This window comes from Podarcis bocagei, assembly GCF_964188305.1.
Source record: "Podarcis bocagei genome assembly, chromosome: 1".
NCBI lineage: Eukaryota > Metazoa > Chordata > Lepidosauria > Squamata > Lacertidae > Podarcis > Podarcis bocagei.
This window is the reverse complement of record NC_138125.1, coordinates 62,297,964-62,325,652: the sequence shown is the minus strand read 5'-3', so window position 1 is coordinate 62,325,652 and position 27,689 is coordinate 62,297,964. Positions and strand designations below refer to the sequence as shown.

General features: G+C 40.0%; 1 protein-coding gene across 1 annotated transcript in view; it reads right to left on the bottom strand.

The window, feature by feature from the left end:
* Positions 1-27,689, bottom strand: part of PRMT3 (protein arginine methyltransferase 3) — a 60,161-nt gene that overhangs the window by 10,313 nt on the left and 22,159 nt on the right. The window contains exons 11-13 of the mRNA XM_081165162.1: positions 21,968-22,046; positions 12,920-13,107; positions 8,741-8,827 (exon numbers count right to left, since the gene is read on the bottom strand). Coding sequence (XP_081021288.1) covers positions 8,741-8,827; positions 12,920-13,107; positions 21,968-22,046 — 354 coding nt within the window. The remainder of the gene's footprint in view (positions 1-8,740; positions 8,828-12,919; positions 13,108-21,967; positions 22,047-27,689) is intronic.

The window sequence follows — 27,689 nt, the reverse complement described above, 5'->3', positions numbered from 1 at the left end:
TGCAATTCTGGGCCTCATCAATAGGAGTATAGCATCTAGATCAAGGGAAGTAATAGTGCCACTGTATTCTGCTCTGGTCAGACCTCACCTGGAGTACTGTGTCCAGTTCTGGGCACCACAATTCAAGAAGGACACTGACAAACTGGAACGTGTCCAGAGGAGGGCAACCAAAATGGTCAAAGGCCTGGAAACGATGCCTTATGAGGAACGGCTAAGGGAGCTGGGCATGTTTAGCCTGGAGAAGAGGAGGTTAAGGGGTGATATGATAGCCATGTTCAAATATATAAAAGGATGTCACATAGAGGAGGGAGAAAGGTTGTTTTCTGCTGCTCCAGAGAAGCGGACACGGAGCAATGGATCCAAACTACAAGAAAGAAGATTCCACCTAAACATTAGGAAGAACTTCCTGACAGTAAGAGCTGTTCGACAGTGGAATTTGCTGCCAAGGAGTGTGGTGGAGTCTCCTTCTTTGGAGGTCTTTAAGCAGAGGCTTGACAACCATATGTCAGGAGTGCTCTGATGGTGTTTCCTGCTTGGCAGGGGGTTGGACTCGATGGCCCTTGTGGTCTCTTCCAACTCTATGATTCTATGATTCTATGATTCTATGATTCTATGGATAAGGTCAGGCCAAAGGCCCTTCTAGTCCAACAACCAGACGCCCATGGGAAGTCCCCAAGCAGAACTTGAGTGCAACAGAGCTCTCGTCACTTGTGATCCCAGCAACTGGCTTTCAGAGGCATACCGCCTTCAACAGTGGAAGTGGAACACAGCCATCAGGGTTAGTAGTCACTGATGGCCTTATCTTCCAGGAATTGGTCTAATCCTCTTCTAAAGGCCTCACTACCTCTTGTGACAGCACACTCCCTAGTTTTTGCTACATGCCTAAACCACAAGAGGGAAATGCTACATACAAGTCCATTTAAGACCACCTTCCAGTTGCAAGAACAATGGAAAGCGGCCTACATATTGCTAAACACCACAAAGCCTAATTATGCTCTCAACCCCACCCCAGTCAATAAGCATGGATTCAGTAGATATAAACTCTAAAATAGATACAAACTCTAAAATGTTCCCTCAAGTAACCATGGCTAGTGAGCACCTCATGGTTCCTTTCTCCACTGCCTACTGCTGACTGATGCAACTTTCAAACAGAAATCTGTATCTGCATGTGGGCAGCACTCTCTGTACAAGAACATGGATGAAAGGCTGCTTGTGAAGGACATCTGTCAAACACCCCACCGCCACCAAGAATGAAGCATCGTTCACAAGTTTTCCTCAGTAACTGGGAAGTTTTAAATTGCAATTGGTATTGATAAGCACCAAGCGGTGACAAGGTCCTTCAAGAATACACCAATAAGTGAATACAACAATCTGGAATGGTTCTAGTGTTCAGTCATGTTCTAGCACTACCCAATCCAAAGCACTAAAATGATGCACCTATTTCAGAGCACAAGGGGACTCCTACTTCATAGGACTTTAGCCAGTAACCTTACCTAACAGAATGCTAAATCCTGACGAAGCAACTGCAATGCTTCTATATTCCACAGGCTGAAGCCACAGTGTGTCCCTCCCATGAAGTGAAAGAGGCCCAGATTCAGCAGAGCCTCCCACTGGAGAAAGGGTAGGGAGACAATTTTCACCTGTTTTCCCCTTCCCTTTCCATCTCCCTACCCCACCCATCTCAAAGCCTTGCACTGCAGTTTTTCAGGGGGCTGCAGACTCCTCCCTTTTCTCCATCCAGCAGGGGCATCGTGTGAATGGAGAAATACTGAATAAGCAAGTTATGCTTTTTAACTATTTGGGTTTCTTTCCTCATCACCCAAGGCAATGGAACAAACACATTCCCCTCCTTTGCATTATTAGCAAAGTGCTCTCTACTGTCATACAGGAAGCTGGGAAGCTGCCTTATATCACATCATGCAACAGATCTTTCCCTCTCCCCGCCACCCCTAAAAAGCCTCTCCAGAGAGTCACCCCACATTGTGGGCTGTGTTCCATAGGGCTGCAGGGGGGCAAGGGAATTCCCCCAAATCTGGCACAGAGGTCTTGCACTTTGCACATCACCGTCAGCAATGTTTCTTAGGTCTTCCCAAGTCTCTGGAAAGGCTGGGAGGGGACTCTAGGGGAAAATATACATTGTGCAAGCTGTCTTCTGTTCATGAAACGCTGCATACACTCCTGTGTTTTAATTTTCCTACCACATGAGTGGGCAATTTTTTTTTTTTCATGCGTAATTTTTATTAGTTTCAAAAGGCAAAGTACATAGCAAACTTAATCGAAACTCGTAAAGCCAAAGTCATTCTCATCCATCCATTTTCTTTTAGCTTTACCCTTTTCTCTTACAGAGCTTCTTGGAAACCTACTAGTGTTGTCTGTTCATCGATTAAACTTTTCAGATATTTCGTGAAACTTTCCCAATTTTCAACAAATCTCTGATCTTTTGTATATCTAATTTTACATGTCATCCTATCCATCTCCACATATTTTCTTTTCATTTCTTTAAGTGATAGACATGAGTGGGCAATTTTAAAACACATTGAGAGTTCTTCAACTATATTTTACTTAGAGTAGACACACTGAAAATAATGAACATGATTAAGTTAGGCCCACTAATTTCAACAGGTCTACTCTGAGTAAAACTTGGTTGAATGTCTGCTATTCAAGTTTCCTCTTTCTGTGCAAATTGCTGGATTCTATGGTATTTTATATTCTGTTTCTTTCCCGGTTGTGGAACTGTCTGATGTATGTCAAAGCCACAGTCGGAGACACAAATATCTTTCGGTGGGGTTTTATTAAAGGGGAAGGCTTGCTTGAACAACTAATGTTACGCCATTCCTCCCACTTTAGTTTTCTGTCTTCCTTCTTAAAAGTTGCATATATCTTTTATCTCTTAATATTACAGACTGGCTGTCGGAACGAAAGACCAGTGTACTTCCCCACAGTTCATCTTCTGCAGAACCATTCTAATTGAGACTTGCTATATACATTTGAGAGATTAGGTAGCTTCGTAATTTAGCAGAGCAATCATTTTTATTTATTTGACCTTTTATCCAACATTATACGAACAGCTTTGAGACAAGATACAAAATATTTTTTTTTAAGTTAAAGCAGAAAGGTCAGCGTAGAAAATAGAATATAAAGATAAAAACGGCAATAAAACTGAAAATGGCGTTGGCTCTTAGAAACAGTTACTTCAGGTATTATTTTGTTTTACATGCAAGTGACTTATGCTTGCTTTTACCTCCTTCCCCACCACAGCACTTCGTCTGACAACAGATATATAGGCCCCCAGAGAAATAATCACAATAGACTCCAGCATCTCCACTAGAGTCATTCAAACACTATTCTCTGAACAGTAACCAGTAGGAAATTGAAAGCAAACACAATGGGATTGGCCGTATATAACTGAAGATCTGGCCTATTGAGCACTGCGAAAGGATGCTTTTTGTTAAAGATACACCGCAGTAGAGTAATTATTCTGCCTTCTGTTCTCAACATCTCATCAACAGACAGAACTGCTCTGCATGTTGAGGGGAAGGCGGTTGTTTTGAAAAGTAGGCAAGCAAAAAAGAGCAAAGAGGTTAATGAGATGTAGAAATTCACCAAAAAAAAACAACAACAACCCCACACCAAATTTCTCCTGCTCATAAACCAAGTCAGCTATGCAGAGGGGAAAAGGAGGAGCACCAGAGCTGCAAATGTGATCATTAAGCCTGTATGCAGACCTGTGAAATCAATTCACAGACCAAGCTGACATTGAAATATAAGCCAGGCTAGTTTGCCTTAATGTAGAAATTCTCCCAAATATATTACTGGGAACATGTAAATAATCAGACATCAGTAGCCATAATGTAACCAATCTGGGAACTGCAAGTACAAGGTGTCTCTCTCTGTGTGTGTGCATGATTTCTCACACAAATCAAATATATTGCAGCTCTGTGCCTTAATTATTTGTTCTGTTGCCACAGCGGGGCACAATTTTATTCACAGAAACCACAAAATAAGCAGTCTCTCTCTCTCTCTCTAAAAAAAAATCAGTGTCTGTTGAAGATGGTCAAACACCCACAGTTTACTCATTCGTTATCCTGTATTTCAGGCTCATTTTTATTTTTTTAAGAACAAAGCAAAGCGCAGATTTGAGCAAATCTCAAATCTGCTTCTTCATTTACCTGCGCCGCTTCTCTAGGAAAACACTTCTGTTCCCAATTGTAAATCCCTGTCTGATTTATACAAACCCCTGTGAAACCAGTTAAAAGCAATTTGACCAATTCACTTAGGAGAGAGGAAATTAAAAGTTACCATCATCGCTATCAGCTGCAGGGAGTAATTTATCATTTTTGTTCCTCGTCAGTATCGTGTTCCAACAGCATGCAGCTAGAGCAGATACAATTAGGCAGCTGGCCACAGAAGTAGGAGGATAATGTGCTTTTGATGGAGTTTATCCAAGCATGGAGATGAAATGCTTGTAAGCCATGCAGCAGAGAGGGAGAGGGAGACAGACAATCACTATGTTCTTGGTGCAGAAATACCACTTTTGTTTTTAAAATGATATTTCTTAAATGAAAACATCTCAGTACCTCAAGATTACTGAATGATTCTTACTCTTCAAAGGGGGAGGGGGGTACTGAAGAAAATTTACTTCGTTTATTGTACCCTGTACAAAGCCTCATTCAATCTCAAAAGTAGAATAACTGAGCATATTAGGTATTATTCAAGTAGTCTTTGTACCATACTATTCAAAGTTTGATACTGTCTGAAAATTAAATCATCTTCAGCCTTGTATAACTGCTTCTCATATGGAAAAGCGTTAGCTTTTATTCCTTGATGAAAACAGTTCCTCTTTCAATTCATCACTTCCACGTTGGGGTCTGCAAAGATCATGGAGGGGAAATAAATGGCGGAGAAATTCTCTCCACCCTCGCATAGTAGTGAATTGCTGAACTTTGCAGCCAGATAACTAGATTTCTGCTCACCTAGCTCTAAATCTCAGCAGTCTATTGCTATAACCTAATTGACCTATAGTGGTGATACCTGAGATTTGGGTCTATTAGTAGCTGCCTGGCTTGCACAATTTCAACAATACAGATGGAGGTAGGAGGGTATTTTCCCTCCCACTGGAGAGTATATGAGAGTTTCGGTGTAAAAGGGGCCAACATAAGTATGTGCCATGCACCCCTGACGTCAACACTCCACCTCCAGGATAACGTTAAGTTGTCGGGGTGAACAAGGTCAATATATGCTTAATCCTGTTTTCTTCAAACCACCACCACCGTTTCCCTCTAGCTAACACAACAACATTTAATGCATCCAAGACAGCAATGAGCATGGCAGTCCTTAGCTTTTAAAATTACAAGCAAATAAGTTCCTGCATATCTGTGGAGTTATCCAATCTACCACCTCCTCTGTGGGTGAGCCGGAAGTTATGTGTGGAACAACCTGAGTTTGAATCAGAAGAGAAAGCAGGGTTAAAATTTGCATTGCCTATCCTTACTACTCCCAACCCTGAAACGAGCCAATCATGTGGCAGAACTCTCAGCAGTCTTTAAAGGGCCCTCAAAGACAGATTCCATGTTTTTAGGGTGAACCCTACATGTTCACTCAGAAGTAAGTCTCATCATATTCAACAGGGCTTACTGCCAGGTAAGTGGGTGGAGGACTGAAGCCTTAGCCATATAGCAAAACTTAATAAGTAACATTTTAGATCACCGCTAACACCACCAAGAACCTATCAACAGCAATTGATACTGAACTTAATAAAGGTAAAGGTACCCCTGCCCGTACGGGCCAGTCGTGTCCGACTCTGGGGTTGTGCGCCCATCTCACTTAAGAGGCCGGGGGCCAGTGCTGTCCGAAGACACTTCCGGGTCACGTGGCCAGCGTGACGAAGCTGCATCTGACGAGCCAGCACAGCACATGGAAACGGCGTTTACCTTCCCGCTAGTAGGCGCTCCCTATTTATCTACTTGCACCCGGGGGTGCTGTCGAACTGCTAGGTTGGCAGGCACTGGGACCGAACGACGGGAGCGCACCCCGCCGCGGGGATTTGAACCGCCGACCTGACGATTGGCAAGTCGTAGGCGCTGAGGTTTTACCCACAGTGCCACCCGCGTCCCTAACTGAACTTAATAACTGATATTAACTAAAAGCTTCTCACAATACCTGTTTTGTGCTAGGGAGGAAACCATCTATCAAGCGCATTAATTTTAGTATGTATACTGTGATTTCAATCCAGTAAACTTGGGCAATTTAATTTAGTTTTTTAGCCTGCTTAATCCCAAAAGCTCTGTGAATGTAGCAATATATTAAAGCTGATTATCAGACATTTTAAGAGTACCTATGGGGGGGGGCAGATATCCATGCACATGATGCGCTTCTATTTCTGCTCTTTGCTTACAGAGCCCATGAGGTTGGGTAAAGTGGTGGAAGCACAAGAGGCGGTGCCCTGCCTGTTCAACTGCTTGCAGAATGCTTCCTCTTGCTGGGAGCATTCCAGCGCATGACAGTGCCGCTCATCTTCTCTGCCCTGGGGCAAAGAAGATGAGTATTAAAGCACTGAGGAATGCTCCTCCTCTCATGTGAGGCGTGGTGTGGCAGGGGGGCAGGGAGAGGCACATTCCCGTTTCACCTCAGGTGGTGAAATGGGATGGGCTGCACGTTTCCTTATATATGTGAAATTTCAAATGGGCCTATGGTGAGGACATGCAAACACATGGTCAGCTTGGTCCGAAATGAATTGCCAAAAAGACACTGAAGAATAAAATGGTTGTATGGCTCGAACAGCCAAAATACAATTATTTACGGAAATCTGAAATGGTTATTTTGAGTAAAAATATTCACAGGCTTCACAACCCACTTTGCCTAAACACACACCTTACACTTTGCTTGTATCTATGATAGAGATGGGAAGTTGACATATAAGGATTGGGGAATGGCACAGAGCTCCATTGCACATGGCAGGTGTTTGGGTCATGAGAAAGCAGGGGGTAGAGGAGAACAGGCAGATTTATGAAGAGGGAGGGAGTGTTAAAATGTTAATAGCTGCCTGTTCCAAGATGGGTAGGAATTTCACAGTGACCTGCAAACCTGGGTCAGTGACTGTATATTAAAGTTCTAAGAGTGGCTGAACATGAATCTCTGGATATATGCCAAAGTCTACTTTCCAATGTTGTAGACTGTGCCTGACCCATAAATATCCCGATGTAAAGCTAAGGAATTTATAGTTGCAACATGGATTGATTGGAACTCTCCCCAAATGGTTCTAAAAATAGAAATATTGCCTTGAAGAACAACACTCAACTTCCTCTTCCCTTAAGTTTCTGGACTAAATCAAATAGAAAACACACATTGTGGTGACAGTAACTATAATAATAATAATAATAATTTATTATTTGTACCCCGCCCATCTGGCTGGGTTTCCCCAGCCACTCTGGGCGGCTTCCATAGAAACCAAGAAACCAAAAAACTAGACACAGTATTCCAAGTGTGGACTGAGCAAGGCATAATAGAGTGGAACTATTACTTCGCTTGATCTGGACACTATACTTCTGTTGATGTAGTTTGACTCTGAACTGAGACTCTAACCCATCTTTCTTCAAAGGGGAAAAACAGCCACATTAGTTTTAAGACCAAAAATGTTATGACATTAAACCTTTATTCTTGTATCTTAACCCAAACTAAAATTCTACATACAGAAAATCAAGGGTGAATATTTGTCCAGCCGAAGAAATACACTTTTAAAGCATCTTCAAAATCTCCAATACATATAATGGATTTATTGTTCATTTACTGCAAGGTTAGGCAGCCTGATGTGATGGATGGACTGTCAGCCTCTAACTAAACTGCTATACTCCATCACAAAAGGAGTGGAAATTCTGGTCATAAGATGTCAATAATCTTACATGATGAAGTACGCAATACTTGACAAAGTGTTTTGTTTTTTTGCGCAACACCACAAATCTCTGATCCAAAACTAGAAACTTCCAAACCAAACATTTCACCTGTATCACTTTATTTTTAAGGCTGGAGAACGCAAGTGTATATAAAAAGCAACAAATACATGCTTTGGTTCGAAAATGAAGTTACAACCCATATCCCAAACCCACACAAATAAACAGGAAGATACAAGCAATGATATATGTGAAGGCAACATGCAGAAATCGCTTTACTGGAAAAGTGGGTGTAAAAATTACAATTCATAGTGAGAAAGGGAGAAACTCCATATGAAAGGGGTCACAAAGAGTTCAGAAGGTGGGTGGAGGATAAATTGTTAAAAGGAGATAGCAGATAAACTTGTGACAAGTGGAAAGGAAGGAATGGTGAAACAAGCTTACGCAGGAAAAAGAGTAAAAAAGTATTAGAATGTAAAATAAAAAAGGAAGATGAAAGAGAAACAGGGACAACCCAAGACACTTTGGTACCTGAGGCGACCACAAATTGGTGCCCCTCTTCTACCAGCACAGAAGGGCTGAGTGAAGATCTACATCAGGAATAAAGGGGGAATAACGTTCTACATGGCTGGCCCCGAAGAGAGAGGACTTAAGAGGAATGGCATAGCTGCTGGTGTAAGGAACACATTATACAGCTTGACAAGATTGTAACACACCAAAGGCTACCAGGTAATGCCAACATTTAATCCCATAGCCATGGTCGATAGCTAGCTAGTTTGCAAATGAAGGCTTTGACCGAAGGTTTCAAAAGCACGGCAACCAAACCCCAAGAAATGCTGAAATAAAATATTTACCGTACACACTGAAGTCTTTGTTACTCTCAGAGTGAAGTCTGATGAAAAATTCAGTTCTGAAACCGATGCAACATGGCAATCTATCCGCTGCAAGAAAGTGCAAAGTCTTGTGTGAGAACAAAGCAGGATCCTAGTATCTGAGTGGAATCTATGGAGACTGTTTTAATCATCTCTGCATAATAGACCTGAAATAAAGCTTATTCTCAAAAGCAACCTACATGGAAACTAGTTGCCTACCAGGTGTATATGGCAAAAAACTGGAAAGTTTAGCCTCTAAGTGCAAGCTCAGGACTCCCACTGGCTTTATAACTGCAGTCTTCTAAAAGCACATGATAAATGAAACTCTTAAGGTTCAAAAGCTTGCAATGCTGTTTGCAGAAGATGAACTGGGGGTAGGACTCTGAAGTCTCACTAGGATGCAGTTAGACTCTATGTTCTTCAGCCTACGACCAGAAAGTTAAAATTGTCAGGATGCTTTCTTTTACAGATATGTTTCTCATAGGGATAATGCTTCCATTCAGAAAAAAATGGGCTTATATGTGAAGCGGCAGAAAAATGAGCTCTCTATGTCAAGTACATACAAGTTCCTAGATAAAACTGATAGTTATTGAAGATATATCACATGTAAAGCAATTCTAAGCTGAAGGTGGATTAGCATATTTCATGGCTTGATGAGTCTTATATATGGCATCATCAGAGTCCTAATAATAGGGCACATGAAAATCAAATCAAGGTGAGGCACAATCCTCAGATTTACTACAGCAGTCTAGCTTTAATCCCTACAAATTCCCACATAGTGTTTTCACACATATTTGTTGGCTAGGGACCCCTGACCATTAGGTCCAGTCGTGGCCGACTCTGGGGTTGTGGTGCTTTATTGGCCGAGGGAGCCGCTGTACAGCTTCTGGGTCATGTGGCCAGCATGACTAAGCCGCTTCTGGCAAACCAGAGCAGCGCACGGAAATGCCATTTACCTTCCCACCGGAGCGGTACCTATTTATCTACTTGCACTTTGATGTGCTTTCGAACTGCTAGGTTGACAGGAGCAGGGACTGAGCAATGGCAGCTCACCCAGTCACGGGGATTCGAACCGCCGACCTTCTGATCAGCAAGTCCTAGGCTCTGTGGTTTAACCCACAGCGCCACCCGCGTCCCCTATTTGTTGGATACCCATCCTTTTATTTGGATACTTGTTTTATTTGAAAAAGACTCGTGAACAGCAACTGGGCTCCCAGCAGGACTCACAAGTCCTTTTATGACTGGACATATCTCTCTCTCTCTCTCTCTCTCTCTCTCTCTCTCACACACACACACACACACACACACACACACCTTCTTTTGTTAAAAATCAAAATTGGTGCATTTGTCTGCAATTTCTTTAACCCTTCTTGGCCAACTGAATAATATGCAAATATAATGTATGTTCCATATCCTGGATAATGGTAGGGATATGAAAGGCAACTCCATCATTTTACTAACCTTGGAAATGGCAAACAAAGGAATACTGCAGAGCTATGTCAGCCAATGAGGGACATTTAAACACCTTCTGTTGCTCAGCCATTCTTGTTTGTCCACTATCAGGAGTGGTGAAATCCAGTGGCTACAAAGCTGAGAGCATTCTCCGTGGCAGCCCCATGGCTATGGAATTCATTGCCAACTGGACTGTCAGGTCACAACACTACAGAGTTCTTGGAAATGTCTGAAGGCTTGCATATTTTTTAAAAGAAAGGCTCATATATGGGCTTGTTTCCTACTATTGACTACCTTAGTAATTTTGGGCTAGCTGTATGTTTTATCAGTTGCTGGTTCACACTATTACATCTATGCCTATTTTGCATGATTTTCTGTGTTACTCTGGAACATTTAATACATTACTGCTATATGTTCGCTCAACTTTATATTATTTTTGAGGCCTTATGAGAAATTCTTGAAACTGGGATGTGATTTTTCTAAACAAAGAGGTTACTGAATAGGACTATTAGTAACTGCTCGTCTTACAGAAAAGAAATCCCTTTAAAATACACAAAAGTCAAAATCTGACACAGAAGCTGTCAGATTTTCATGAGGCTGAGTGGAGTATGACAAAACCATTACTCAGGGTAATAAATGCCAGATTCAGAGGTGAAACATATACATTCTTAGTCATCATATGATTAACTAGGTACATTTTTATAATTTCCTCAATATCTGAAAATCATCAGCTTTATGGAACAATTATTGATTTTGGTTGTTTACTCAGGATGACATTCTTGGTGAATTCATTAATTTTACTACATGTTATACAGAAAAATGGATAGTCAACATTTAAAGACTTATTTGGAAGTTTTATCTATCAATTCCACTCAAGCAATTATTTTCCAGCCTGCAATGTAAAAGTAGGTTGTTAAGCAACAACAGCATCTCAAAGTAGTCATAACCTAAACAGGCTTGTCACTCTTTTAAATCTGTTAAAGATGCATAGGGAGCCTGAACTACAGGATCCCTAATTTTCTCCAGGAACAAATCTAAGGCAATGAGGGCTACTATACAGTGGTACCTTGGTTCTCAAACACCTTGATACTCAAACAACTTGGAACCCAAACACTGCAAACCCGGAAGTAAGTGTTCCGGTTTGCGAACCTTTTTCAGAAGCTGAATGTGCTCTGTTTTGAGTGCCACACTTCCGTTTTGAGTATTACGCTGAGGTATTGAGTATTACGTTTTGAGTATTACGTTGTCTGTTTTTCCTATTTATTTTGCATTTTTGTTTTTGCAGCTTTTTTGTTTCGTTTTTGTGACCGTGTGGAACCCAGTTCAGCTACTGATTGACTGATTGATTGTGTGACTGTAGTACATTGTTTACTGCTTTCATTTTATGGATCAATTGTGTCGTTAGATAGCAAAATTCATGTTAAATTGCTGTTTTAGGGGTTGTTTTTAAAAGTCTGGAACGGATTAATCCATTTTGCATTACTTTCTGTGGGAAAGTGCACCTTGGTTTTGGAACGGACTTCCAGAATGGATTAAGTTTGAGAACCAAGGTACCACTGTACAACATTTAGAGGGAGGTGTTACAAATTAAAATTGTGGTTGAATAATTTTGTGTAATAAATATTCTCTCTTTTTAAGAGGAATGTAGCCTATTGTGCTCTAGATAGGAGGGGGAAACTTGAGGCTGTTAGTCTAGGGTTGTACATTATCAGAGAATTGAATGCATTCAATTTCACACAGCAACAATGCTGTTCTTATGAAAATATAAGATTGCCTTTTCAGATAATAGTTAGAAAGGGGAGGGGATTAGAAAGGAACTTTCCCCAATTGCTTCAGTTAAGCACACCTAAGTGGTACATGCAGCAATGTTTGTGTGATTTTCTCTAATATTTATCTACAGAGGTGCTACAATATATGTTTACATGGAAAGCAATATACTTCTTAACCAATCATCTCGTTTTTTCTACCATTAATGGTGTAGTGTACTTGTTAGTGTTGCACTAGGACCTGAAGACCAGGGTTCAGGTCACTCAGTCATTGTCTCTCAGCCCAGTCCAACTCTCAGGGTATTGTGAGGAAAAATTATGTATGTCACTCTGAAGTCCTTTGAGGAAAGGTGTAATAAATGAAATGAAAATACTCTTTAGCACTCAGACTTCGTTCATAACACTGAATATGCAAATATTCAAGGATTTTAGCAAACAATGTAACTAATAATTATAGCATAATTAATTACAATATAATTAATGCAGCTCCAAAGCCTATAATTAAGCATACCAGAGACAGAGCATAACCAGGTGGAGAAAATAAAAGATGGGGAGACAAACAGAAATTGGAGTTAAGTTTTAAAGACAGCCTCTTGAGACATTTAACAGGTTCCAGATGGAACCAACAGAGAACTGCACATCACTTTTGACGTATAGATGTTGAATGAACAATGGGCAGGGAGCCATTACACCTCCTTATTTTATTTCTGCCTTTATTAGTTTTGTGGTGGGAAAGAAGAGAGAAAAACTACTACAAGAAGGCTTCAAAATCCATAAAGATGTGCACAAATTCCAAAATATTAGTATCACGGACTCCATATTTTATTAACACTGAACGGCCAGGGGGAAACAAAACATATTCTATGTAAGAAAAGCTTACATACTGCACTGGGTTAATAATTATACATTCCTTTCTAGAAATTTAGATTATTTGTTACAGTACCTTGATGACACAAGCTTCAGATATAAGCGTGCCTGAATCTAACACTTCCACAACAGCTTCTGGAATGACAGCCTTCTTCATGCAGGACATGTTGAAGCCATACACATCATCCCAGAAAGCTAATCTGTCTGCATGCTTCTTGAGGTCACTGACAGCCACCAGGCTGATGGTGCAGATGTCAGGATACACTGCAAAGAGACGTTGCAAATAATTTATTGACAACAAACAATGGTACAAGCTCCCTTTTATATTAGATTTGACTTTAATTTGAAATATACGAGGAAATTTACCACAAGCAAAAACAGACAAATCTACTGTTTTGAGGAAAAACCTATTTTTAAAAAATCCATTTCATGGGATTCATTGTTGTTGTCTTGGTAGAAACAAAGGCATGGCAACAACTGGGGTAAGTATAAGCAGAACCTGAGACAGATCAATGGCTCTGCATACATGAGAGCTGTCACACAAATGGGCACATGGAGTATACAGTGACTGCTTGTTTCAGTCAATATTGCTGATTATTTTTTTTTAGATCTTCCCTTGCTATATATTAGGCTTGTTCCTGGACTATCAGCAGTAGCTCTGTGCTACAGTAGACAAAGCACTGTTAAGTCAAGAATCTCTTTCCAAAATGACGGTGCTGTATTTGGTAAGCAGGGGAACACAGGGAAACTCGCTAAGTAGCACCAGAAATGTGCTACCACATTAGCAGAGGAAGGTAATGGAGTGATGCATTTTATCTGATTTATATTGTAAGCTTCCTAGCAATGAAAAATGCCTATATCATCCAAAATGCAGGGCAATGTCTAACAAATATACCACCCTTTTATAACATTCATATTTTAGATAACATAATGACCAAACAAATGAGGCCTATCAGATGATGTGCTGCTTTGTATGTGTAAAAACCCGACCTAGGATGAGTTTAATTCTGTTGTTCTTTGTATATCCAGCTTTAAGAGAGACATGAAAGTGAAGGCTAGTTACAAAAATTAAAATGCAACAGGCAAGTGGAGTGGACCAAAAGGTATGCAAGCACCAATTAAACATATGCACCAGAATTTCTTTGTGTTTCTTGTTCAGGAGCTACACTAAACAATTTTATTCAGATGGAAGGCTACTTAAATAGCAGTTGTTCAAAAGGAAAGCAACCAAACTCTGCTCCAATACATGCCCACTGCGGCCAACACGTCCCTGGGTCACAAAACCAAACAGAGTGTTAAGGGTACAAATCAGAACACAATAAGCATGCTCAGAAGCTGTGATCTGGCCTGTGCCCTTAATGCTCCTGACCAAGAAGCACATTAGCCACAGAAAACTTACATCAGCCCTTCTTGTTTTGAATTGTGCAGCTTATTAAATTAAATCCAAGAAGCACTCTTTTAAAGTAAGTACTTTGCAAGCATAAAGTGAAGAAAAACGTAACACTATGAAATTAACATCCAATAGAAACTGTAGATTTTTCCATTTATTTATGTGAGCTGAGGCAGTTGTATTAGCACAACATGGGAGATATCTCACCTTTTCCCAATTCCACCCTTTTAAGTGCAGTCCAGTATGCCCCATTTCATAAGAGGTTGGTGATCCTGCTTTAACACTACCACTAGGTCCACCCATTCATCAACTCACGCCTTGCTTGACAGCCAACTTTCAGAATTCAGTTCAGCAGAAGGCATGGAGCTTTCTTTGCTTGTGGCTTATGGCATTCAGGCCATTATTTAGATGCTCATTATGGTTTTACAAAGCTTCCATGAAAAGCTTGCTTTTTAAAAAATTGTCTTTAGCAGAAAAGTTCCAGCCCAAGAAGTATTAAAATTATTATTTACCTTACCCATCTAAAATCACAATAGGAAAGGGAGCCAACATATTTTGAATAACCCACTTCCGTGATGGGTCATTTTGATTTCTTTAAACCCCATGCTACTTACAAAAGTAAAACCACTCCTATGCAAGAACCTTTTATTTCATACATATTCCATTACTTAGTTTTTAATCTGATTGAATTATTTCTCACCACACGTAATATTAAACTGCTGATCAGACATCTCTTAGAGAAGCGCACTTTAGAAATTCATAGGTTTGTCATCTGTGTCCTTCTCGACTCACTGCCCCCAAATCATTTGTCATTAGTAACAGCTCACACGGGGAGCAAAGCAAGATGGGAAATCTTTTATCCCTCAGCAATGCCTCACAAATGTAAGGACATTAAAAGGGTAAGATCGTAGTAACTGCAGGGCTAGAGGCATAGTTGTAAATGATTATCATTTGAAGGTGGAAAAGCAAATATAACCAATCACCTTTCTCATAAAATACTTTTAGCTCCAGCCTGGAAGCCCCTATTTTAGGGATCAGGCTTTTGGAAAGCTTGAGGTAGAAGATGACACAGCAGCCAACCCTTAGCCCAAACTGTGACAACAAAGTTAAGTCAAATGAAACTATGGCTGGAATAAATGATTAGCACTTGGCTAAGTTAAAGCGGTAACGAAAAGATGATCACAGAAACACAGGTGGGAAGTATTGATACTTTTCTTTCTTTGTTCTGCGGCCTTAATAAAGTTGCACACATCTGCTGTACCTTCCAAGCATAAATGAAACCTAAATATTCTTCAGCCAGCACAGCTTGTACACTAAGGTTGCAGTATCTATTTTACCTCAAAGGTGCAATGTAAACTTTTAACTTCTCTGGAATATATGAAACACTATGATGAAAGGTACTGTGAACAACTGTTTTAAACTAGTTGGCAAAATAGCTCATGAGCTACAACTGCCCAAAGGAGGAAGTGTCCTATTTAAAATTCTGCTAAATGAGCTATACAGTTAAGCTAGTGGCATTGTATTGAACAAGGAAAGTTGATAAATGCATGTATATCTGACAGCCAGTTAATTTTGAGTATCATGTTCCCCAGCCCCAACATATTCTGTTTTGGCAGAACTTTCACCATTTTGGACACATTTACCATTTGAGAACTTTCTAGGCATTTCTTCCTTTCTTTTCAGTTTGAAGGAAGCCTATGCTTATGTCTTGGAGAATAGAAATTAAAGGGCAATGAAGAAAAGCCTTTTTTGTGTGATACACCTTTTTGTGTTTTCCTTGCTTTTAGTTTTTATTATATTTTGTACATGCCCTAGATATATGGAAGGTCATTAATAACTAACAATAACAAAAATAAAAAGAAGCAATGCCAGTACCACTCCCATTAATCAGGTTACACACACACACATACACTGTTGTCGTGTCAAATCCCATGGATTATAATAACCTGCACTAGACTATATCAAAGCATATTCCTTATAAATCTCCATCTTTCCTTCCATCAGGCAAGGAGGTTACTGGACCTCTAGTCTAACTCTTGAAAAAGTTCCACCGTAAAATTAATGTAGCATATTTTTATCTCAATGGTGTCTGACAGAATTATCGGTCTGTTGCTACACATGATGCAAAAGTAAATTGCATCTACTGTGGACGTTCTGCTGTTTCAACCCCACCTGCTGGCTGATTTATAGAGGAACAAATGAAACCATCTATAAAGCCTCCATTAACCTTCTAAACTAGTTGGCATTAGAGCATCAGATACAAGTGCCTGAAGGTGTAAGAGCTCTGTTTAAAATACTGCTAAATGAACTGGACTATCAGGCTAGAGAACTATTAATGTATTTTACTGGGAGTGAGAAAGGAGTATAAATATTAAGCGCTTAACAACTATTTTCACTCATCAATCTTTTCTGTCCCCAAAGTGAAGAACTGTTTTCTTTCCAAAATAATTTTTATTACATTTTCAGATTATGCATTTCAAAATGAAGATCTTTCATTATAACCCCACATTCAATGACTTCCCTCCCTCTCCTTCCAAGGTTCTTTTAATTTACCCACCGTTCCTGCATATATGGTATATCCATCTAATTAAGTTCTCCAATCTTATATCCCACTGCAATATATTATACTGTTGGATTTACTGTAATACTGTGAACGTTTTCAACTGTGTACTTATTTTCTACATAGTCAGCAAAAAATTCCACTCCTCTTTAAATATCTGTTCTTCTTGCTCCCTTATTTCACTTGTTAGAATTGATAACTCTGCATATTCTAACATCTAAAGTTGCCAATCTTTCTTACTAGGAACCTCCCTCACCTTCCATTTTGGGACTAAAAGGATCTGAGCCGCCATTGCTGCATATATAACTAAGTTTTTCTGAGACCTGGGCACCTCTGTCTGCACCATTCCTAACAAGAATGTCTCTGGTTTTGGGGAAAACCTTGTTTTAAACATTTTCCCCGATCTCATTATATATCATTTCCCAATATTCTTATTTTGCATGCCCACCACATATGAAAAAAAGTTCCTTCTATTTCTTTACATTTCCAACACAAATCTGATTCCAATTTATACATATTAGCTAGTCTACTTGTGGTTGGATACCATCTATGAATCATTTTCTTGTAGTTCTCTTTCAACATATAGCATGTTGTGAATTTCAACTCTTTCTGCCAAAGATTCTCCCAGAGGTTTAGTTCTATATTATACCCTTTATCAATTGCCCAGTGGGTCATTGAGGCTTTAACCAGCTCATCTTTTGTTTCCCATTCCAATAAAAGTTTGTACATTTTAGAGAATAGTTTTTCCTAATTCTGCAATAACTCTTTCAAATTGTGAGCTTTGGTCTAAAAAATTTTTTCTTATCTAATTTAAACATATGAAGTTGATACTACCGTAACCAATCAGTAACATGGCTCCTTAGTTCTTCCATAGGTTTCAATCTGGGTTCATTCCCTGTGAAATCTAGCAAGTATCTATAGGATGCCCACTGTCTATCCATGTTGATGCTCTTGATTGTAATTGCTTCAGTTGGCAATAACCATAGGAGTGTTTTTCCTTCTAACAGGTTTTAATATTTTCCCCACTCTGTACAAATTCCTCCTAATAATATGGTTCACATAACTCTTATAGATTTTAGCTTTCCCATACCAAAGACATGCATGCCTGCTGAATTTAATATCATGGCCTTCCAGATCTAAAATGTGACCATTTTTCAATACAATCCATTTCCTTAGCCAACACAAACAAACCGCCACATAATAAAATAGAAGGTCTGGCAGCGAATAACTGTTTTCTAGCCATACCTGAATGTCATTTGATTTTTTTATGTCAACATTAGTATTCAGTTCAAGCCACTGGTTCAAAAGTACTGGGATATTACGCATCTATTACATTATCAATCCATAGTGTATTTACTTATCCTTTCCCAAAGATCTGCTACCATTTCCCTCTTCGCTATAGAAAACTACTTCAACTCAAGTGACTTCCTAAAACCAGTCAACCGCTTTCTTAGTAACTTAGGATAATGGATTTCTTGGAAGTCCTGCTTTACTATAAACCAACAGGCCTTCTTTCCTGTTTTTTGACATCTCTAACAAATTCTATTAAATCTATTAATTCCCTGTATAGAAATTCTGTTGACTCATATCACACTATGCATCACAAGCATTTGTATAATCCAAAAATGCAGTCATAAAATTTGTTGCATCAAATACTGAGACATCGGCAATATCATTTCTAATTAACCTATATCAACAACAGCTCACAAATAACCTGCCAGACAATCAGTGATACCCAGACTATACTCAAAAGAGACAGCTCCTATGTCAAGTGAATCCATGGTAGTAAATTCTCATCCATTCCACTATTCTTAGATTTCTACTGAACAGAAAAACCAACAGTTTTTCAGCTCATTAGAAGAGGGAAAATAGTTCTTACCAACCAATTTACATCATTCTACACTGCATTGGCAGCTAACTACGAAGAAGGGGACAGAGATAACCTTCATTATGCTGGCCCAGCAATATTCCCCTCCCTAAAGCTATACTTATCACTTGCTTGCTTGAAAAGTAGAACAGAGAGAGGACACATAGAACAGCAGCACCCACTCAATCTAAGTCCTCTGTGAATGCAACTTGATGTCTACCACCTCCTCCTCCTACGGCTCCACTGACAGACAAACAGGAACAGCCCATTGGGGCTGTGAAATGACACCACTACTACAAAATGCCAGATTTGCTTCTTAAGCTGCCAGTTGCCTAATCCTGTCTTAGACAATATGTTAATTTCCTGGCTGCACTGGCTTAGTGCTTAGTGCGAAGAACTGGAGGTGGAAAAACTTAAAAATGCACAGCTGTACCATTTGCAACTTGAGTAAGGATTGTTTTCTTCAGGTTCTGCAAAACTATATATTCAAACTATATATTCACCCAAGAGGAAAAGCAAGCAGGCTGTAGAAATAATTCAATTTTATTGAACCTCAACCTGTTGTACCATCCATGTTTCTCTCAAGCAACTCAAATTACTATTTCCCCTCTGCGCTTAGTTACAGACACAGTGCTTTCCCCACTAATATTTCCCATGGTTTGACAGTAGAGTAAAAGAGCAACTCTTTTATTATTTTGGACAGAGACATGCCAAATATAAAACATGAAGCAGCAATATTTGGCAGCTTTATAATGGGGGTTGGACTCGATGGCCCTTGTTGTCTCTTCCAACTCTATGATTCTATGATTCTACAAGATGGGCAAAGGTCCAAATTCCGAGGATGCTTTAAATGCTGCAGTCTGCCTTGAAAATATTTCCCCTGGCTAAGCACCATTTTTAATTAAGCCATCCAGCTGTGCATATTGCTAATAGGTGGATCAGTGAGCACAGATGACTCAACAATTCCTATTGCAGAAAGTCAGAATTAGATGTTCCACAATCTAACTCTGTAAGCAGGAAGAAGGAATGAAAATACATATGAAGCGGGTTTTGGTTTGGGCCAAACTATATCCAAGTGCTTAAAAAGGTAAAGGGACCCCAGACCATTAGGTCCAGTCGTGGCCGACTCTGGGGTTGTGGCGCTCATCTCGCTTTATTGGCTGAGGGAGCCGGCGTACAGCTTCCGGGTCATGTGGCCAGCATGACTAAGCCGCTTCTGGAGAACCAGAGCAGCGCACGGAAATGCCGTTTACCTTCCCACCGGAGCGGTACCTATTTATCTACTTGCACTTTGACGTGCTTTTGAACTGCTAGGTTGGAAGGAGCAGGGACCGAGCAACAGGAGCTCACCTGGTCACAGGGATTTGAATCACCGACCTTCTGAACGGCAAGCCCAAGAGGCTCAGTGGATTAGACCACAGCGCCACCCGCGTCCCATCTAAGTGCTTATTAGGTCTCTAATACGAAACCAATTTCCCACCAAGAAACAACACAAACAGGTGTTTGCTCCAACTTGAAAGGGCATAAAATTCTGCCTGAGTCCTTGACCTAGTCATGGAGAAGAACAGCTGAAACAGCAGTAGAGAATGTAGGTATTTCAAAGGAGAAACTCACAGGTCAGAATTTCAGCTTGTTTAGAACTGTTTCTATAGATAAACTAGGAAGAGAAAGCTAGCCAGTGGTTTTGCAGTATGAAACAAGCACTGCCAATGTTGATCACTTTTTATCATTAATACAGAGACTGGTTTTCCAACAAACAGTTTTTTGGAGTTCTAGAGAAGTGTACAGGAAAAAAGAACAAAATCTAAAATATACTCAGATTTCAATTTCATAAAAGCCTGCGTATTAGGCACTGAAAAAGGACTAGTGTAAAATAAAATGTGATGAATGCATGGGACTCTAAAAATTAGAAGGGAAGAAATATATTAGAACACCCATAGACTACTATTGCTATGGAAAGGCATGCCTAGGTTTCTATAATTTATCAAATTTATTATATGACTATGGCAGGTGATTCTGTAGCAATGTGCAATTTAGAACAAAAACCCTGCATACGTATGTATTAATTCATCTTTCCATTTCCAGGGTGGCATGAAAAGGTAAACACAAACCCAGAATTAAAGAGATACATAAAACAGCAACACCACATCATACAATCTTCTCTGGTTCCCACATCCTTGAATACACCACAGAAGGAAAATCGGGTCTTTATTCAAACAAGTGAACTTCCAGAGGGGTCACAGTGTTAGCCTCTCACAGCAAGAGCAGCAAGAGTATTATGTGGCACTTTTAAGGCACACAAGATTGTTTTATGAATGGAAAAGATAACCAAAGCAGATTACCAGGCATGAGATCCCTAGTACTCCTCTAATTCTTTCTTAGCCCAGGCAACTAGTCAACATGGTAAATGGTGTCATCCTTTCAAGGGCAAAGTGGGCTTCTGTAGTCATACAGTAGCTGCATCTACATGCAATGCCAAAAGCACAGTTTAGTGTCCTGTGGATGAGCTGCTATGAGCACAACCTAAGTATAGAGATTGCATACATTATACTCCTGACACTCTCTCTCACGTGTTCGGAAGACTAGGCTTTGTATGAGTTTAGTTTCACTTGTTATGCTTGAACCAGGGATCCTAGTTTAGAATGAACTCTGGCAAATTTAACATGGCAGCTTCATAAACCGTGGTTTGAAGTTACTAGAGTTGGTTTTTGAAATAAAACCAGGCTGGATCAGGCCAAAGTTTCTTCTAGTCCAGCACTCTGTGCAACAGAGCTCTCCCTACCCACAACTGGTATTCAGAGGTATACTGCTTCAGACAATCACAAGCCAAGCTTCAGTAAAAGTGAAACAAACACTGCCAAACTCTTCCTCCCAAATGTATGGGAGGAGTGCTAAACCAGGGTTTAACATTACATGCTCAGAATAGCCAGTATATTAATGAACCTTTAGAAATTAGCCAGATTAGTCAGCTACCCCGCTGAGTTAGATAAATGCAGCTATTTCGATGCTCACGTTTCTGAATACCTTATTGCCGTGCTATTTACTGATTTTTAAAGATAAACTTTCAAGGTTTATACTTCAATATCTTGAAGAAGTCAAAGTGGTCTTGAAAACGCTATTTCGTTTAAGGCCCAAGTATCCCATTAATGCTTTTGTATTACCCATACTATGAGATGAATGCCTTGGAGCTTCCACTAATGGAAACATTTTTCATCGCAGGTAAGAACTTTCTTAGTCATGCATAGCAGAATCTAAATCTTTTAGGTTTCCCCAGAGCTTGATTATTTATTAGAATTCTAGAACTAACCTGAGCCTCCTTTTGCCAGGTACTTGTCCCTTGCATAAATGACAGAATCCAGCATTGACTCAAAGAGAAGGAAATAGCCCTGGGAAAATGAGAGGAAGGAGAGAAAAAAGGACCACAATGAAAAGGAGATAGTGCTACATATCAATTTAATCAGGTTCCATGTTTGAATACATTTTTCAGTTTAAAATTTGTTTTTCAAAGCACAAGTACTGGAGGATCCTTTGAAAGTTATTCTGTTCTCCACTCTATTGCAGATGCCTGCTGTAATTTAACAATTACTTCCAGAAGCACTTTAACAGTTAGTGCTGTGCAATACACAGTGTTGTGAAATAAATTCCCACTACTATTGCCATTAGTGTAGGTTTCCCCATCCACACTCCAAATTGCAATAAAATTGTAGGTCTCTGAAGAGACTCCCTGCCTTTGCAGAACAGAGGCTCAGTATATGTTCCTCTTGTTCCCCCCAAAGTGGCAAGTCAGAGGACTGTGAGTGTGCACGATGTTTATGCTGTCAGAAAGTATTACCTGCTACATAGAGGAAACACTAGCCCTCAGCTAGTGTAAGAACAGCCCGGCTGGATGAGGCCAAAGGCTCATCCAGTCCAGCATTCTGTTCTTACAGTGGCCAACCAGATCGCCTGTGGGAAGCCTGGAAGCAGGACCTGTGTGCAACGGTGCTCTTCCCACAAGTTATTCCCGACAACTGAGCTAGCATTCAGAGGCATAGCGGCTCTAAAAGTGGAGACAGAACACAGCCATTAGTAGGCATGAATTTGTCTAATCCTCTTTTAAAGCCATTGGGCAACCACTGCCTCTCGTGGAAGCAAACTCCATAGTTTAACTACACACTGAATATTCAGATAATCAGCATTATTGAATGTCCCAGAGTTCTAGGATCATGGGAGAGAAAGAAAAAGTTATCCCTATCTACTTTCTCTATGCCAGGCATCATCTTAAATTCCTCTGATCATGTCTCCTGTGTCTCCTACCCCCCCCCAAACATTTTTTCTTTAAACGAAAGAGCCCCGAATGTTGTAGGGGAGTTATTCAAACTTCTTCTTGATCATTTTGGTTGCCCTTTTCTAAACCCTTTTCAGCTCTACAGTACAGCAATAAAACTGATTGCACATTGGCAAGGCTAAGCAGGGGTTGGTATGGTATTATATTGGATGGGAGACGGCGTGTTGAGATTCCTGCATTGCAGGGAGTTGGACTAGATGACCCCCCCAGATCCCTGCCAATTCTATTATTCTATGATTTTCAGGTGAGGTGATCAGAACTTATTTACACCATAGGTTTGTGTAATGGCATTGGTCTTGGCTATTTTATTTTCAATCCCTTTCCTAATGATCCAGATCTACATCTTCATGAAGCTATCCTCTTCATTTCCAAGGTCTCATTCCTGGTGAGTCACCATCAGTTCATACTATGTGAGCATATATGCAAAATTAGGATTTTTGACCAAATGTGCATCACTTTATCCAACCCAGTAAGAATGTACACAAGCGCAAATGATCTTTAATTGGTTAAATGACTGTTTATGACTATTGCATTGAGAGATCTTTTGTTGCTCATTTGTTTTGGGGTGTTTTTTTTTAATTGATTCTGACTTTTATTGTTATAATCTATGGCAGGGGTAATGAACCGCCAGCTCTCCCACCACATATATTTTTGGCCTCTCAGATCACCTACTGATCTTCTTTACCCACTAGCCTAAAACCACTACTGGCTGCAACACAATGTTTTTATGCTGTCAGGTGCTGTATGAAAAGGTGAGTCAACCTACAGCTATTCTGGTTTTCAATAAACATTGTGTTCTCTCACTGGCATTTGGTCCTGCAAGTTTTACTTCTCATGAAATATCACATCCTTGCATCTCACTAACAAACTATCCCTCATATTGAATCAAGTCATTTATTACTAATCTCTGAATGCATTGCTCTATGTGTGGTGCTCATCTCTGGTATAATTTAGAATGTAATTTCACAGGCTGCTGCCTCACCTGTAGGGGTGCCATCTGGAAAGAGAATTATACCTGACATTTTCTCCTATGATACTCAGGCACTCTCCTGCTTCTACACTGACAAGGTTCAGGATTTTTAAAAAAATAAAAACCTCGCATTAGCACCTTCAAAATTAATTACAGCAAAGGGTTCTGTACTGAACAGATATGTGAGCAGAATATTAATGACTTAGGTGAGCAGCAAAACCATGGCATGCAACTGACATGTTCACTCTGGGTGATATTCAACTCATTCCTATTCCAGTAGAGCCAATGAAATCTATGGATGTAAGTTATGAAGTATGACTTAGCAGAATATCATCCAATCAGATGAACCAAAAGGAGGAAATCATTTTCTCTTTATAGAAGCACACTATTGTAAGCAATAAAAAGGATTGTTTGAGGCGTATTCCTGTAGTTGTAGTTATAAATTGTTCTACATCAAGAAGCAGGAAAATTTAAATCAAATTAGACTGTCCTGGCTGGTGGAAAAAAGGTTACTGTGCCCAATTTGACTTTTAAATAGAATTGGGAGGGGGTCTTTTTGTCAAGGAAGGAAAGCCTCTTGCTTCAAATGAAAGCTCATGTCATAAAAGACACAATAGGCAAAATTGAAGTAGGCTATAACAATTTACAAGAAATCACATCTCTCAAAAGAAACTGGTTACACCCGACATTATCAGAAGCTGAAATATATTGAAGGTCATCATTTTAACACTGTCTATATAAGAAATCCACATCCCAAGGACTGTTTAGTTAAAATCAGTTTCAATTAGTTTCAACCTACTCCTCCTGCTTATCTGTTCCAAGTTCACGGATGGGGAACCCATGGCCCTCTAGGTAGTTACTGGAAACCAACTCCCTTAATTCCTGACCACTGATATACTGGGTTGGGGCTGATAGGAGTTGGAGTCCAACAACGTTAGGTTCCCCACCTCCATCCTAGTTGAAACAATGCTGCAGTGATAACAAAAGCCATGGGGGAAACATATGCCACTCTTAAAGCAAGGGTGGTCGTCCTGTGCCCATGCAGATGATGTTGAACTAATTCCCATCTGCCCTGGCTATTAGCTGAAGGGATAGGTTAGTCATCTCCATCTTAAAAGACAGCAACTGCCTCAAAGGCCACATACACCCTGAGGAAACAAAGATGCAGTTGGTGGCTATTTGGACCTCCAGGACCAGAGGTATAAAGTTTTTGAATGCTTGGTTGCTGGGAGTCACAGTGATAGAGCCCTATTTGCCCTTCTCCTTGTGGGCTTCCCACTGGCATCTGTTTGGACTTTGTGGGAAATAGGATGCTGGATAGCTATCATTTCATCTGATCCAGCAGCCCTTTGGTTATGTTCTTATGTCTTGTACAGGAGTTCTCGTTGTCAGGCTGGACTGAAGGTGTACCAAGAGGATGGAGAAGTGCCACTGCCCATCCCTGTTGCTGCCTGGCACTGCCTACCCCTTTGCCATGGGAGAACTTGCTTGAGGAGGTCTACCTCAAATATGACAAAAGTCCTGGACTCTGCCAACTCTATGCCCTCCTGAGAGATGCATGAAACATAGGTGCAAACTGCCCTAGATTCTACAACATGCTTCCAAAGGTAAAGTCTCCCCTTTCAAGACTAGCATGATAAATTTTTTTTTGGGGGGGGGGTTAGAATCAGCCCATTACCCTAAGGCATTCTGCTTGTTCTACTATCTGCACTCATTATTTCCAGTAGGAATGTTTAAGGAATCTAGACATGGGGTGAAATGTGAAGCCTGTGCTGAAAAGCTTCCTCCCAGGTGTACATACACATGGAGTCATCTCCCTCAACTGATAAAATGAATGTTCTGAAAAACTAGCACCAGCATATTGCACAGCCGTTCTCATTTCAGTTAACTACTGAATGTAGAATTACCCTAATTACTGTAAAACAGCATTACCTCTTAAAATTCTGTACCTCGAGGGAACAGAAGCACAATTCTGACTGCATACAAAGCAGCCTTGTTCACAAAGCCTGCTCACCTAAGATATATAGTCCACTGCTCCTGCAATATGAACGATACCCAAGACACATTTCTTAGCTTCCAACTAGCACAAAAATATACGCATTGTGTGTAAACACTGACACATGCTTCTAAGCACTCCTAAATGCCATTCTAGTGCACGAATAAAGCCTTTGAAACTATTGCTACAATATTAGCCCCAATTATTTCATATCTGTTTTCCTAACAGTATTGTTGCCGTGTATTCTAAAAGCAGCAGATTTTTAACATTATTGTTCATTTGCTAACATAGCTGCTTAACAGTACAATCCTTTTCGTGTAAAAAGTCCTATTTCCAACAGGACTAATTCCCAAATAATTGTGGAAAGGATTTCATCCAAAAAAAGTTCATGTTGTATAGATTCTCACATACAGTACAAGCAACTTAAGATAATTAAAATACCTCTGTTAGCACTAAGATAGACAAAAAAACTATACCATAGTTTAGTGCTATGCAAGTCTTTCTTCCTTTCAAGGTTCCTGCACTCTTGCCAGTACAGTTTGGAAAAGTTCTGATTTTGCTTAGCTATGGCTTGTTGCTTCCTTCAAACCAGAAAACAAAGTTCAAAACCAACTGTGGTCAATTTCTGAAGAAGCCTGCTTCAAACCATGGGTTATGAGACCAATCACAGTGTTAAACAACGTTTTCTGGTTTGGAGGTAACAGGCTGTAGTTAGCTAAAAGTAATAGCAAAAGCTTCCAAACTTCTCCTCTCAGCCATGAGGGAAGAGAGAGCGCATGAACTAGAGAGGAGGATAGCGCTAAACCAACATTTAGCAGTACATCTGAACACAATCACTGAGATCTCGCCAGCAAACAAAGGATTTGTATTCAGGTACAAGTGCGCGACGGGAGTATTTAAGTAAAACAGAAAAGCTAGAATAGCACAGAAGTGAAACAGTTAATAATCAAATACATAGGCAGGTGTCTATTCCAGTCTAATGTTGTTACGACACAGAATCTTATGTTCAAAAAGCAGCCTTATTCCCTAAATTTCTTCAGGAAAGCTCTAAAACCTAACATCTTTTGAAGACACTGTGGAGTATATCAACAGTGTCTTCAAAAGATGTTAGGTTTTAAAGTAGGTCACGTACGTTTTTATTAGACTTCCATAAATTATGTATGGTATGAAAAATGGAATCAGCCTACAATATTTATCATCACAGGGCTGCTAGCCATCCAAGAAACATAAATACATTTGCTGGCAAGTGATTATTCATTCATTCACTTTTAAGTTTGAAGAAGGAAGCAAGTAGATCTTCTCCACCCCCCCCCCAAAAAAAATACTTCTGACCTTTTCATTATGATGCACCACTTCATTCCACTGTTTTGAAGGAGCATCTTCCTCAAATAAATGGATCAGAACATTGCCTGCTACCACAAGTCTCTCTATTTTTCCAAGGATATTTGGCTTTATGCAAGTCTCAAATTTCCATGCTGAAATACCATTAGAGAAGCTGATCTGATGCCCAAATATATCTATAAAAATAGCAAGACTTCTTTTCTAACACTCACCAACTATTTCTATTTCTGAGAAGTTTTTCCAGATGTATACGCCATCACAATTATAATTATCAGGCTGTTCAAACAAGAAAGTTATATGAAACAACTATGATGCAATTTGGTATCGATCTCACCCCAATCACAGCGCTTCTGTCCTGGTTTCTAGTGTTCCTTTTACACTGCATTACCCATTGT